The sequence below is a fragment of the Xiphophorus hellerii genome, chromosome 8, assembly GCF_003331165.1.
Source record: "Xiphophorus hellerii strain 12219 chromosome 8, Xiphophorus_hellerii-4.1, whole genome shotgun sequence".
Taxonomy (NCBI): Eukaryota; Metazoa; Chordata; class Actinopteri; order Cyprinodontiformes; family Poeciliidae; genus Xiphophorus; species Xiphophorus hellerii.
Genome location: NC_045679.1, coordinates 23,633,712 through 23,648,905, shown reverse-complemented (window position 1 = coordinate 23,648,905; position 15,194 = coordinate 23,633,712). Strand labels below are relative to the sequence as shown.

The 15,194-nt window shown below is 40.7% G+C and overlaps 2 protein-coding genes across 5 annotated transcripts in view; one reads left to right on the top strand and one right to left on the bottom strand.

Moving 5' to 3' along the window:
- Window positions 1–5,584, bottom strand: part of nln (neurolysin (metallopeptidase M3 family)) — a 23,881-nt gene extending 18,297 nt beyond the window's left edge. Inside the window, exons 1-2 of one of the 3 annotated variants that reach the window (XM_032569460.1) lie at window positions 5,409–5,584; window positions 2,478–2,728 (exon numbers count right to left, since the gene is read on the bottom strand). In XM_032569460.1, coding sequence (XP_032425351.1) covers window positions 2,478–2,728; window positions 5,409–5,449 — 292 coding nt within the window. In that variant the 5' untranslated portion in view covers window positions 5,450–5,584. Of the gene's footprint in view, window positions 1–2,468; window positions 2,729–5,408 lie in introns of those variants that run through there. The other 2 variants (XM_032569462.1, XM_032569463.1) reach the window with 2 other exon arrangements.
- sgtb (small glutamine rich tetratricopeptide repeat co-chaperone beta) lies at window positions 5,583–15,021 on the top strand. 2 transcript variants are annotated; one of them, XM_032569468.1, is made up of 12 exons: window positions 5,583–5,690; window positions 7,965–8,077; window positions 8,732–8,835; window positions 9,114–9,189; window positions 10,441–10,540; window positions 10,701–10,805; window positions 12,088–12,226; window positions 12,341–12,403; window positions 12,796–12,833; window positions 12,960–13,043; window positions 14,013–14,133; window positions 14,257–15,021. In XM_032569468.1, exons 2-11 carry the CDS (start codon window positions 7,978–7,980, stop codon window positions 14,122–14,124), a joined length of 921 nt encoding a protein of 306 aa, XP_032425359.1. In that variant the 5' UTR covers window positions 5,583–5,690; window positions 7,965–7,977; the 3' UTR covers window positions 14,125–14,133; window positions 14,257–15,021. The 2 variants fall into 2 exon arrangements, with proteins under 2 accessions (XP_032425359.1, XP_032425358.1); XM_032569467.1 differs by having other exon boundaries at window positions 14,235–15,021.
- Window positions 15,022–15,194: the final 173 nt, after the last annotated feature.

Sequence of the window (15,194 nt, the reverse complement as noted above, 5' to 3'; positions counted from 1 at the left end):
CCAACCGAGGTGAGGTTGGGGCATTGGGTTGGCTGGAGTGCAACCCAATCCTGGAGTCCTGGAGTTGGCTGGGTTTCGCCTGAGCGAAATTCTGTGAAAGAGATGTACGGAGCCTTGTGCCAGAACCCTAATCCTGTCGCGATAAACGATAAATCGATTAATCGTACGATAAATTAAAACTATCGACGTCATTTCAATTATCGGCATTATCGTCTCTTCCGGCCTTTTTCTCTTTCTGTTGATGACACCGAATGAAAAAAGGCTCAACTCCGGTGCTCTCCACTGACCCTCCCTTCCTCATTTCCTCAGTGTAAAGCCCAGCGCACACTACACGATCTTAGAGCTGTCAGCCGATTGTCGGCCCATTTTCAAAACCTGACAGACCACACATTACCCGACAGATATCCTAGGTATAACGGTTCGATCGGGTTCGGTCCTGCCGTGTGGTGTCCAACAATGGGCACAAAATAATGGCTACAAGTCCAGTGAACTAATTTTAAAACCAGGCATTAATCAATGCTTTACTACAATCTACCTGCAATGCATGTGGCTAGTGTCAGCGTAAAGTCCTGACTGAATGAAAATCATTAGAACTTATTTACGTCACGTTAACGAAGAACAGCTGAAAAGTTACCGGGTTTATCAACTGCGGTAGCAATTTCGCTCCAACTCCTCCTCTTGTCATTTCTATATTCTTTGCATGTTGAATAAACATTAATGTTGTTTCCACGTCGGCTGGACTTCGGGTTGCGCCGTGTCAGCTGTTTGGGATTCCCCGACGTAATTTCCCCTCAGAAAACACGGAGGAGAATCCTCGCTTTCTGATTGGCTGCCTGTCACATTTAACAGGCTGAGTTAACATCCCAGTCGGGGAAAAACCCTGATTTAGATCTGAGCGGCAACGACGCTCTGATCGTTGCCGCTCAGATGGTTTTCTAAGACCAACGTTTGGTCTTAGAAAGACCAACGTTTTAAGATTGTCTTAAGGGGAAAAATAGGAGCAATAAACTCATGTAGTGTGAACTATTGCATCAGGTAGTGGATGTGCCCATCTTCTCTATTTAAATCTAATTATTACTGAAGGGCAACATAATATACAGACTTCATAATCTGCACTTTTGGTTGAATGCAGTATTTATTTCCACTTTGGCTTTATGTTGTTTAGTTTTTATCAAGTACATTTTTTGTTAATGGAGACTGAGAATCCATTTTGTTTTTGGTTGTTTTGTTTATTTTGTTTATCAGTTCCAGTGTTAAATATTATTTTGAAAATAAAGTGTATCTATCTTTGGCAGGAAATCACATGCATTATTACGTCATTTCCATTAAATCAGTGTAAAAAGGTCTTCAGACAATATTATCGTTTATCGCAATAATTTTTTGAGACAATTAATCGCTCAGCAAAATTTGCTATCGTGACAGGCCTACAGAACCCCATTAAAATGCTGTCTGCATCGTTTTAAACTGTGATTGTGAGTGGGAATAAAAATAGCAACAGGTATTTTGTTCCATATAACACAGTAGGAGTTTAACAGGTAAACCTTCTATGGATGTGGGCGTGCCGTGGTGGCGTAGGGGTTAGCGCGACCCACATTTGGAGGCCTTGAGTCCTCCACGCGGCTGTCGCGGGTTCGACTCACGGACCCGGCGATGTTTGCCGCATGTCTTCCCCCCTTTCCTGTCAGCCTACTTCATGAAAAAGGGACTCTAGAGCCCACAAAAAAAACCCTGGAGGGGTTAAAACAAAAACAACCTTCTATGGATGCAAACTCGACTAAAAACCCACCTGTTTGGAATTGTATTTGAAATGTAATCAATTACAAATTTATTGATGGAACCTGAATTAATGTTGTGTTTTGATTGTTGATTCTTTGTTGCATTGTGTTTCTGTGTTTGATATGATGTAAAGCACTTCGAAATGCCTACAAATAAAATTTGATTGATTGTTTGAACATGTGAAAAGAACACTTTTACTGCTGTATGGACTTTAGGAATTTAAACAGACATATATTATGACAAACAACAAAAACACAAATGACACTCATGGAGAAAGCATCCCAAATTTTATGGAGAGAAAACAGTAAACAATACTAACCTTTGCTATATTCTTGGCCATAGAACTACAGGTATTTTATTGGTGTTAACATAATTTGTCTAAAAGAACTAAACGACAGAGACAAGACACAAAGGCGGTCCTAACCGGTTTGGTGCCCCGGCTGAACAACCACACTGGCTTTACAATGACTCAAACGTGTGTATCTGATTGGCATCTGCTTAGACCCTTCAAACAAATGGACACAGCAGAGGCTTGGCTTAGTTTTTCATTTAACTGTATTTATACAGAGCTTTATATTTAACAACATAAAGCTCATTTTACCTTCAACTACCAGTTGATTACAGAGAATTTTCTGGCAGGATGAATGCAAAAACTGGTTCTCTAAAAGACTTCCTGAGCGAAAACAATTCACCTTACTCACATGCGTAGTCCAGCTTAGCGTTAGCCAGGGCTTCCAGCGTGTTTTCAGCAGAGACGGTTTCTATGTGCAGAGATCCGACATCGTCGTAGACCTTCTTCACTCTGGCTATTAAGGTGTCTGTGACGGTCCTGATCTCGTCTGGGGAAAGATCCCATCTCAGAGGATTCCAGCCGTTTTCAGCCTGAGAGCAGTCTCTGGTGGATCTCACTGATCCCTGTGGAAACTTCATTCTCAGGTGATGTTTAGAGGATCTGGAGGAAGACCGTGAACAGTCCATCTTAGTTTCTATGTAGTAGAACAAGGTTTCCCGTTAAAATAAATGCACATGGAGGTGCTGTGGTGGCGCAGGGGTTAAGCACAACCAACGTAAGGAGGCCTTAGTCCTCGACGCGGCCAGGTTTGAATCCTGGCCTGATGACCTTTCCCGCATGTCTTCCCTCTTTCTCGTTACCCACTTTTTTGTCCTAGCACTTTCAAATTGAGGCCACTAGAACCAAAAAACCCCTAAATAAAATAAATGCACAGAACATCGCAAAAGAATTGGTATCCCTTGAACGTTTCCCCAATTTTTTGTCTTATAGCCACAACCCTCAAGGAGTATGTTGTTGGCCTTTGACGGAATAGAAGTAGCGTGAAATTGTGGCCGTCGACATTTTTTCGTAAACAGGAATTTTTAAGTCTTACCAAATTATCCCAGTGAAGGTTCACCAGTGAAGGACGGTTCGATTCCTGATTTTTTTCCCCAGTCTTGGCCTCTGTCTCGGATTGTTAGGTCTTGGTCTTGTTCGACAAATTGGGCAAAGACCGGTCTGAGACTCAACAGTTTCCGTAGCTACAACCCAGTAGCTTGCCATCATCAGCATGTGAATTTTCCCTTTGGTATTTCAATTTGAGACATAAAGGGCAATATCAATAAAATAGATTATTATTAAAATAGTGATCAGAGCACGACTGCGTCCCACCATCTCAGAAAAATATACGGTATTATCATTGCTAATGACAGTGAAATCTTGTTGCATGTGAATGTTCATAACCCCAGAAAGTGATCAAATTGCATAATATTGAGTGATTGACTAATAATTGTAATCATATGTTAATGTGACAAGCTTAGCTGAACTCAGTTCCTTAAAGAAGACTGGGATATAGCAGCAGGTTGCAGTCATTAAACACCTGAAGGCAAAGATAAATGTGTCTTGAGCATCTAGCAGTAGTTGACACACAAGTGGAAAGAACATGATATGGTTTCCCAAGCGATACGCCACTATATTCCTGACTAGTTGGCAAGTTAAACTAGGAGTGTACGCTCCAAGCCTGAATGCTTGACCCACATTTTTAGAGGATCTAGTGGCTCTGGTGTGGTTTCATGAGAATGTCTTGATCTGATTTTACTCCAGACTACCCACTGTAGTCTGCAGACAATGTGAAATTAAGGCCCGGTCAATTAACCGGATACACAATTGACTCCGGACTTTAACGGTCAATAGCCCTTAGAGCGCATAAGAAGCTCTAACCATCCTCCTTCCATTTTTGAGCTCAAAACCTTGCATGATGTGTTTGTTGTAGTTTACCAAAATTAGTCATCAAGTATGACTAATTAGGGCAAAAGGAGCTCCAAATCAGCAAACAACCCAAAAATGACTATTTTCATTCCTCTTCCACACTTCTTTTTTTAATACATGTGATCAAGCAACATTGAAGACCAAAGAACACATCAGACAAGTCAAGGAGAGAGTTTAATTTAGGTTTAGTTTATAAGACATGCATCAAAAGCTTTCAGTCTCTTACACAGCACTGTGCGTTCTACCATTCAATGATAGAAAAAGTATGACACAACTGCAAACATACAGAATAAGCCAAGATGTCAATGTTGGCCAAGTTATATTTATATATGTTAAAAGATTAGGGCTACATCTAACAATTATTGTAGTTCGATTAATATTGATTAATACCGATTAATATGACGATTAATCGAACAAAAAAAAAACCTTGAAACAATTTGCAGATTTTCCAGTGAAGTCTTTTATAAAATCTTAACCCTAAACAATATTTCAGCTCCTCTTTTAAATAAGAAAATAAACATTTTACTGCCTAAAGTTCAATAACAGGATTCCTTTAGTGAACGCTTGACCATTTGTAGCAAAGAATGCATGTGTGGCTAAATAAAAAAAAAAATACTAACATCAACATGTGAAAAGGGTCCTGGGATGATCTGTTGATTATTTTTTGATTACAAATTAATAATTGTATAGCAAAAGCTGCTTAATATGAGATTCTTATTATTTTAACAGAATTTGAACCGGGGATAGCTAAAACTAGGCCACTTGAGAAGTTTTGGGTCGAACATATTTACAGAGAATTTAACTAAAATAATCTCAAATCCAAAACGTGTACAACTTTGACTTAATTACTTTTCTGAGACTGTTGTTCCTCAAGCAATCGGCTTTTTTGAGTCTGTATATTCCAGTTAACCGACTAATCGTCTCAATATCGGCCGATATCAATGTTAGTGCAGATATATCGTGCAACCCTAGTTGAAATTTGACAATATATGAAAAAAAAAACTAACGGGTGTAAATATTTTCCTTTGAATTTTAAAGCTTCTTTTTATTCGACACGGAGCATCAGAGGTGTCACCGAAGCGTTTGCGGACTTTCTTTTTCCTGCCAGTTAGAAACTTTCCCCATGTCCAGCCGTCGGTGTAAAGTTTCACGGCACAGCAGCGGAATTCCTTCACCCCAAGTTATTTCCAGGCTGGTTGTCGGACAACCTTCACACAACAGCTGCAAGTTCACAAGAAATCTTAACGACCAAGAGCAAAACCTCTGAATGTCCCACCACACACACATTTTTTTTTTTAACCATGCACGTGCGACCGTACAAAGCGGTAATCCTGTAATCGCAGGAACAGCCGGAAGCAGATGCTCGGCATACCTGCAAAGTGTTCTGCACACTGCAGCCATTGACGCACACATGCCACCGGATTGTCATGCGCTTATAGCTTTACCAGGGCAGAAAACAAAACTCTTCCGGGTTTACTGTCGACGCTACAATCCCAGAAGCTGCGCTGCTGTCGACGTTTTCTCTTCGCGTGTGTGACACGGAAAAAAAAAAAAAAAGCTCTCGCTTCCGCAGCCCAGAGCGCATGCGCCGGGGGAAGGAAACGCTCGCCCCGTCCTCATGACGCGGTGGCAAACAGACAGCTGAGGAGCTCAGGTAAGGTGGGCGGGATGGGAGACGCCGATCATTACCCTTTAACGTAGAGCTATTACGAATACGCGGGTTTAATAGCTGATGCTTCATCCGTTAGGAGATGTTCACCTTCTCAGAGGGTTGCGTTTGTGTCAGTCTGCGTGCAGCATCGCTCCGGCTGCAGAGCGTTGTAGTTCAGATTAGGCTGTTTTAAAAGCAGCCAACGCCCGGCTGCGTGTCCGATAAATAGAGCTGATAAATTTGTTGTTGTTTTTTTTAACAGCAAAACGTGTGCATTATGAATGAAAACACCCCAGTTCCTCCCCTCTTACATCACAGCTCCCGCATCACCGCATGTAGCCGTGTGTCAACACACACACACACCCCCCCCCCACACACGCACACACACGGTAAGGGAGGAGTGGGCTGTTCCAGCCGGACCAGAATGAACAGAACAGCGAATGGCATCAGCACGTGACCGACATATGAGGCAGTGTTTGTGTTTTTTTCAGCATGCAGACGATATTACGACCGTCATCGCTTTATTATAGCCCCCTCCCCCCCGGTGCACCGATTATCAGGTCAGGCGCACGGGAAGCAGTGTGGAGCTGCAACCAACGTGTGAATGCAACAACAGTAAATATGTCCGAATTATGCAATGAGTTGTCCTGGAAACAAGGGGCTGCATGAAAGGCCGGAGTCTTTATCATATTTGACTGATGATAACGTGGCTGGATGAACCAGGAGGGAGTCAGCCTCATATGTTACGATGCTTCTTTTATCAAGAGTACCATCAGCACTATAGGACTAAATATTATAGGACTACAATATATATAAGGGTTTATCTGCACACAGGTACATCTAAAAAAAAACAACAAAAAAAAACCTTAAATCGTAACAATTTTCAAGTTATAATTGAAAATTGTAATTTTTCAATTGTAAAAGTTCACATAATACATTGTGCAAATTTAGCATGTATAAATTTGCATAATTATGCAACATAATTATCATGCAAATTATCATTTGCATGATATATTGACATCATTTGCCAAAGAAGCTGGATGGTCACAGTGCTGTATCTAAGCACATTCATGGAAAAGTTAAGTGGAAGGAAAAAGTGTGGCAGGAAACATATGAGTAATCACAGCCTTAAGAGGACTGTCAAGCAAATCCAAGTATTGGATTCAGAGCATCAAGAGTCGCCACTCACAGAAGAACCCTACGCATGATGCTATCAAAGGAGCGTGAGCGTCCATAATCCCTCAGCTTTCCTACAAGCTGATTGTCATCAACAAAAATACTGAACTTTTTTAACAATCTCCTTTTTTTTCTTTAGATGTACCTGTGTCAAATCTTCTACAAAAACATCCCAGAAGTAGAAGGAATCTAATAAACTAGTAACAATGTAACAATTGATGGTACATTTCAGCAAACTACCCTTCATATCTTTGTGCATCTCACAGTTTATTTACTGGGTGAGACGCTTTATAAACGGCGCCTGTGCATTCGCCATTAACGTTTTCATATTTTGTCACACTGGCAGCCACAAACATCCAGGCACTTTATTGGGACCAATGCAGAAATACATCATTTTGAAATTTGAGGCAAATGTAATAGTTTTTTACTTTTTTTTTTTTTTTCTTCCACTAAGAAAAGATCTGAAAATCCGATGTGCGTTTCAAATTCAAAAATACTTTATTGATCCCAAAGGGAAATGAAATGTTATTGTAACTCATATTTATTCAAATTCTTCAAAGAGTTACTGTTGGACGACGATAGCTGTTGATCTCCTGTAGCAGTCTGTTTCACAACAAATTTGAGGAAGCCTCTGACCAAATAAATTCTTCCTCTCTTTACTCAGAGTCCGCTAAATAAAATCCCAAGCAACATATTGCAGTAACAAGAACAAAGAGCCAAAAACATGCAGCGGGATCTAAAATGATTGATTAAGAAATCTTGGCTGGGGGATGTAAATTAACAGAATACTCAGGCAACACTACATTCAATCTAAACTCACTTTTTCAGTAGTGTTAATCAGAAAAGTGAACGAATAAGTATATTCGAGTTCCATTTTTTATGTGTGTTTGTTCACTGTACACTAATCCAGTATTCACATTAAAACTCAATCGCTAATTGGAATAATAAGGAACTGCAGTTTACATACTAAAAACGACATTTCATTTACACGACCGAAAACCGCGGAAACGTATTTCCCATTTTCTGACAAATTCGTCATGGTGGATTCAAAAACGAGCGCCCTCCTCTTTCCTAATCCGAATCTCCTCCTGTGCTCAACAGTGTCTGGGTCAAAATGGCCGTGGAGAAGCGCCTGGGGTTCGCTATTGTGCAGTTTCTACGAGACCAAACTCATCGCAGTGCTTTAAATTCTGATGAGCAAGAGAGCCTGGAGGGTAAGTCAGCTCACCCGACTATTCTGTACACCTGTGTAGAGAACCCACTACAAAAAGTTCACTTTGTAGTGGGTTACACTTTGTTTTTCTTTTTTATTGGGGTTTTACATGATAGGTAAACAAACCAGATTTTTTCTTCTAGGATGCCCTCCTAGAAGATTAATAGCTCAAATTCACTGAATTGAATCAAGAGCATCATATTTTAAGGTTTACCACAGACTCGTGACTGGATTTTTGTTTTGACTAGGTTATTCTAAAACATGAATATGCCTTCAAATAAACTCTTCCTCTGCAGCCCTGGCAGCTCCAGAACCCTCTCAGTTTCTTGGCAACCTTTTATGGGTTTTCATCCGCAGCTGCCGCGTTTCCTTCCAGGAACCTTCACCAGCTTCGTCGACCGCTATGATGCCGGCAGCACCGTGCCTCCTTGTGTAGATTAAAAACATTCTTGAAATAAATCAGTCGCTCCTCAACTCAGCTCCAATCTAACTACCAACAGTTTATTGGAGCAGTCCCAGTCTGGTTTCCGTTCCCGCCATCGCACTGAAACATCCCCGATAAGAACCGACCGCTACTGTAGTGAACTGTCACGAAGCCTTCGCATGCTGTTAAAATTGACTTCCCCTGAGCTGCATGATTATTTCCTCTCTTCAGTTGCGATCCAGTGCTTGGAGACTACCTTCAAGATCAGCTCCAGTGACTGCCATCTCGCTGTATCCCAGCCACTCAGAGAGATATTCCTCAACGCTCTGCTCAAGGTGGGTGGTGACATCGGTGTAGCATGGTGACATGATGGAAGCAGCTGTTGGACACATTGGATGAGAACTGTTAACAGTTAGCTCCAGTTTACCTGCTTTATTGCAAATGTGTCATTTCAAATCGATGCTCTTCAAAGGTCAGTCGCTGGGGTCTTGTAGCAAAGTGAAAGTTGAGGTGTCTTGTCCTTTCCTTTGTACTAATAGACGAAAAGAAATCGTCTCTAATAGTTTAATTTATGTTTATTAAATCTCATCCGTGACTTTTCCATGTCACGCAGAACGACAACCTCACCGTACCAGAGACGTCCCCGTCTCCTGAAGACATAGAACGGGCGGAGCAACTTAAAAATGAAGGTATGTTGTCAGCAGATGTAAAAGCATCGTTAACATTTCCGTGTTTTGTCAAGCTGCACACAAACATTTCACTGTGTTTTATTGGGATTTTAAATGGTTTTGACGATGGGGGTGGTGCAGGCGTCAGCAAAGTGTCGGATAATATTCAGTCTTTATTGAATGAATAGTAAAACAGAGAAGTTACATAAAGCTCAGAGAATCCTGTAGGAAAACAACTAAAATTGGGAGGAATAACAGAGAATCCAGCAGTGAGGGATTACTGATGGAGGTGGAAATGACAAGAGAACCAGGAGAGCTAATCACAGGTGAATGGATGCAGCTGGGGAAGGAAGCAGGCAGAGGCAAACGAGGAAATGATTAACAGCTGGCAAGGGGAGCAGAATGGAGGGGTGAAAATAAAGGGAAAAGAATCTGAATCTAATACAGAAACACCCATCCATTTTCTAACACCCTTGTCCCGAGAGGGGTGAGGAGGGGTGCTGATGTCTATCTTCAGCGAAAGTTTCGGGCGAGAGGCAGGGTCACCCTGGACAGGTCGCCAGTCTGTCGCAGGGCAACACAGGGACAAACAGGACAAACAACCATCCACACTTTCGAGAAGTTAGAGAAACCAATTAACCTGCCAGTCATGTTTTTGGACTGTGGGAGGAAGCCGGAGAGAACCCACGCATGCACACTCCGTGCAGAAAGATCCCGGGCCGGGAATCGAACCCAGGACCTTCTTGCCTCAAGGCAACACTGCTACAAACTGCGCCACTGTGCAGCCCAATACAGAAACACTGATCTAAAAAAAAAAAGGACATTAACAATAAACAAATGATCAAACCAAAAGCATAAATGAGATTAGAAGTCCAAACATTAACAGAAAAGTGCATGATTGTTTTTCTGTCCATTTGCCTTTGCAAAAATCTAATAGCGGCAGATGTCATGGTCGGACAACGGGGAAGCGATGCTGTCCCGTTAACCCGTCATTTCCCAAAACCACAACCTCCTAACCCCCCAAAATATCTTCAGATCTTGTGATCTCAAACCCTCTTAGGACTGCAGGGGGGTTTGAATTGAATCTAAGAAATGAATTATCAATAAAGGGTAATAATTGGCCCTTGTGACAATATATTTCAGAAAAGGAACTCCTTTTCCTTCTGCTTCATAATTATTGAGTTGTTTCTGTTGGTTTATCACAGAAAAATATATATTATCTTGGACTGTAAAGGGTTAAGATCATTTACAATTGTTCTCAAATTGTTGTAGGGAACAACCATATGAAGGAGGAAAACTACAGATGTGCAGTTGAATGCTACACAAAGGCCATAGATCTGGACCTAAGAAACGCTGTGTATTACTGCAACAGGTACTAAGGACATGTAGTTTGTGTCCAATGCTGTGATTCAATAAAGGTCTAATTGTGGCTTTATAACTCCATGTTGTAAAGCCAGTACACCGTCTTCAGGTGCTGATGCAGACTCTTATTAGTGACCACTGATTTCTTTATGAACGTATTTTCTTTGCAGAGCTGCTGCTCACAGTAAACTGGGTAATTATACTGAGGCGACTGGAGACTGTGAAAGAGCCATTGGGATTGACCCAACCTACAGCAAAGCGTATGGGAGGATGGGGTGAGTTTATGACCTTAAACTAACAATAAAGCATGCTGTGCTAATACTGGCATCCCTCGTAAAAGTTGTAAAAACCAAAAGCTTCCAATTGAAAAGGTGAAACTGGTTGACGACATGAGCAAATTTAGTTGGTTACTTCAGTGGCTATTTTCCTGTGACTAATTTCTGATATTTAAGATCAATACACATATTGTTCTCAAATGACTTCGTCTTTTGTCTTTCCCCTTGTAAAAATGAACTAGGCGAAACATATCTGTCACATTATGTTTTTGCCACGGGAAAACGGGAAATTGGGGATTAATATAAAACTTCAGACACACTGTAGGCATTCTGAAGAAATAAGGAAGAAAAGAAAGGTTTAGCTACATTCATTGAGGGAGATGTTAATCGGACATTAGTAAGTGTAGCAGTGATAACCCCCCCCCCCCCCCCCCCCCCCCAAAAAAACCCGTTAATACAACCTGTAATTTTTTTCTTGGATATTTGCTATTACTCCACGTAATGCTACTCCAAAACTTTCCCAGAACTTCCTGAGTGCTTTCCTAGTAGTGCACTGAAACTTTTGCAGAACTTGCTGGTCACTTCTAGGGAAAGTACCTCTAAAGTTCCATTAAAACTACCTGGCAGAATCCAGAAAGTAACTGATAAGTTTTGGGAAAGTGTCTAGTATGTTCAATAAAAGTTGGAGCAAATCACTTGGAAAGTATCTGACATGTTCGAGGAAAGTCCAAGGAAAGTGCCTGGAAAGTTCCAAAAAAGTACCAACTACATTTAATGAAAGTACCTTGTAAGTTCTAGGACTTTTCTGGTAAATTCCAGACAGTCTCTGATGAATTCCATGAATTTGCTTGGAAGGCTTAGGGAAAATAAGTTCTGGAAAGTACCGTAACAATTTCAGAAAGTGTCATATAGGTTTCATGAAAGTACCTTGAAAGGCTCAGGACTTGGTAGAAGTTCCACTTCTACCAAGGTTATCACAGATTCTCTCTGGTGGGTTTTGGAAAGTTTTGAGAAGCTGTATTCTCAAAATAGTAGAAAGTTGTAGAAAGTTCCAGGAAACTACCTCCTGGGATAGTTGCAGAATGTAAAACTCCAAGCTGAATCATGCTGCCGTCATTGCTGCGATTAGTTTCTGACATTTTCTGTCTGAGATTTCGCTGCTTCCGTACGAGATGTTTTATTTTAGGGTGTTTTACACATTTTTTTTTTTTGCAGGGATGTCACATTGTGGAGGTCCCTGTGTATATTGAATCTGATTTGTCTACCTTGTGTGTGGGTGCAGTTTGGCTTTGACTGCAATGAATCAGTATCCAGAGGCGATTTCATACTTCAAGAAAGCCCTGGTTCTAGACCCGGAGAATGACACATATAAATCCAACCTGAAGATCGCAGAGCAGAAGCATAAAGAAGCTTCCAGCCCAGTGAGTCCAAATGGGAATGTTTTACTTTAGTTATTACTGATTACTTGGTTGTTGTTAACTTAATCTGTTTTTTTTTTGTTGTTTTTAAAAAAAATCTCCAACACTCTGGTACAGATTGCTGCCGGATTGGGATTTGACATGGCAAGTTTAATCAACAACCCAGCCTTCATCAGCATGGTGAGACTCCCGGTAACTCTGTTGTACTTGGGAAAGGTTTTGACAAAAAGCTTGTCGATATAGGCGGCCAGGATCTTCAACACTGGTTCCTATGAACCATTAAAGTTATTGCGTTGTTAAAACGTCCTACCCTTGGCTCCTAGCATGTACAAACTATGAGACGTGGGAGGGCCAGCCAGGTCAAGAACACGTCTACAAACCTGCCAAGGTTTTACTGCAGCAACGACAAGACACATTTGAATCCAATAGCAGTCCAGCTGCATTCAGACCCCACAGCAAGGCATTACGAGCCCCGTTTCGTCATAAAACCGCCAACACGATCAGCGGTAAATTGTTCCTTCTACAGCGTTCGTGTGCGATCCGATTGATTTCGGCTCCATTTCTGTTTACAGGCCGCGAGCGTCATGCAGAACCAGCAAGTCCAGCAGCTGTGAGTGCAATGCAGATCTAACCGTGTTTGGAATCGGCTCAAAAGCACGAAGGGAATCTGTAGTTTTAATAGTTTGTCTTCTTCTTTTTTAATCGCACAACCTACTCGCTGTCTCTGTGTGCTCAGCATGTCGGGAATGATGTCGAATGCAGTTAGAGGTCCTGCCGCAGGAGTGGGAGGACTGTCTGACATCTCCAGCTTGATTGAGGCGTAAGTGGAAGAGTGAAGACAGAAGATTTGTACAAGTTATGACTGGAATATACATTTTTGCTTCAGTTTATGGAATGAATCCTGGAGCTATTTCCAGGATTCATTCCAGCTGCTGCTGGTATTGATCCATTTGTCTTTGGCAAGAAAGCAACTGAGCCGCTTGTAATTCTTCCAATATAAAATGACATTGTCAAAGCTCCACCTCCTATTTGTGCAATACTTCATGTCTTCTGCAAAACATAGCTTTATTTGTTTAGTAATTGAATTCATGCAAACCATACAACTAACTGTAACCTAGTTGTATGCTAGGTTAAAGCTTACAACTAGCAATGTTATGGCCTTAACTTGTAAATTCCAAATTAGAGCTCACATCGATTAATCCAATTAATTGAAATAATCGTCAAGTAATTTAATAGTCAATTAATTGTTAACTGGAGAATACGGACCACAAATAGACAATTTGCTGAAAGAACAACATCGTGATTAGTTGATTATTCGAAATAAAAACTAATTTAATAAGTAACCATTAACAAGAGTAGAAAAAGGCCATGAGACACTTGGAGCATAAGTAATTTTTATTTAGCCGCAGATGCATCCTTTGCTACAAATGATCAAGTGTATATTATATGAATGCTATGTTAAATCGTTTTAAGGAATAAAATTATTATTTAGAAAAGGAAATACCGGAAGTTTTTCTAATATTGTATAAAAAGGGCTTAAGTCAAAATTAAATAAAAAATTAGCAGAATGTGCCAGTCTTTTAAATTTTTTTATTATTATCCGATTAATTATAATCCGTTACTAAAATAATTCATTGCAGCCCTATTCCAAACATCTTTGGGCATTTTCCTAAGAAATATGCAGCTTATTTTTGCATCTTATATTCCCAACCTTTCTGGATGTTTAACAATATAACAAGACTTCCTCCTTCTTGCTTTTTCTTTTTTCTTCCCCTCCCCCCCGCATCAGGGGCCAGCAGTTCGCCCAGCAAATCCAGCAGCAGAACCCAGAGCTCATCGAGCAGCTAAGGAACCACATCCGGAGCCGTTCCTTCAGCGGCAGCGCCGAGGAGCACTCATGATTCATTCGGGTATTCTTTCACTTTAAAGCGAGACTCTCTCTAGCAGCAGACCGTGCACCCGTCCGGGTCTCATTTGTACAGCCGTAACAGCTGAGTTAATTTCATTGCAGACACTTTTTATTTGCCTCCGAGGAAGAGCAACCATATGGCGCGATGATAATCTCCACACCCATTTCTTTGAGTCAAGTCCCCGGCACAGCTGGAAAGAAGAGACGAGGATGGGGTCGAAGGCACTTTACTTAGACTAAAGGAGAAGAAAAAAAAACAACAAAAAACTGGAGAATGGACCATTAAATAAAACATCCCACCCAAGTAAGACAACACCTGGTGATGAAACAGGAGCCTAGATGTCAGTCAGACCATGAAGTGAATATTGTCTCCAGTCAGAGTCACCGTGTTGGATGTGGCGAAGTCCCTGCCTTTTTCATAAGGTCGAGGATTCATCTCTTTATTCATAATACAGAAAGAGTGGAGGAGGAATGTAATTTAAACAGTTTAGCAGGGAAAATTGCAGCTTTTTTTCATACAAATACAACATCAAGCTTTGTTTATAATGTTTAATATTATTTTTATAGTCAGAATCAACTTTTAACACCATACTCGCTTTGTTTGAATAACTATAATAATAATAATAAAAAAAAACATTCAGCCTTTGACTATTACGGGACTCACATCACTGCTATTTAATGCGTACACTTAATCATTAAGGCAACAATGTAATTGTATTAGCAGTGTTTGCAGCCTGTTCAGTTGGTGACCAACAACATATTCCTGTTTGTTTCTGCATGCTCTTAAATCTGGTATTTGAGATCAGAAGCTTTATGGAAACTAATGTATCGCTAAGGCAACACTTTGTTTTGTCTTGGGAGGAAAAAGAAATAAATGTCTCAAAAGTAACCGCCTCATTTTTTCTTTTTCATGGGAAGATAAAACGTGAGATATTTAAATCCTTTTGTAACTTGATATGGACAATCGTGTACAAGATGTGAAGTGGAAAGATAAATGTTTTCATAAGTTTTTACAATCAAAAAATCAGAAACTTGTGTTTTTTTGGGGGGCTATTTTAACAC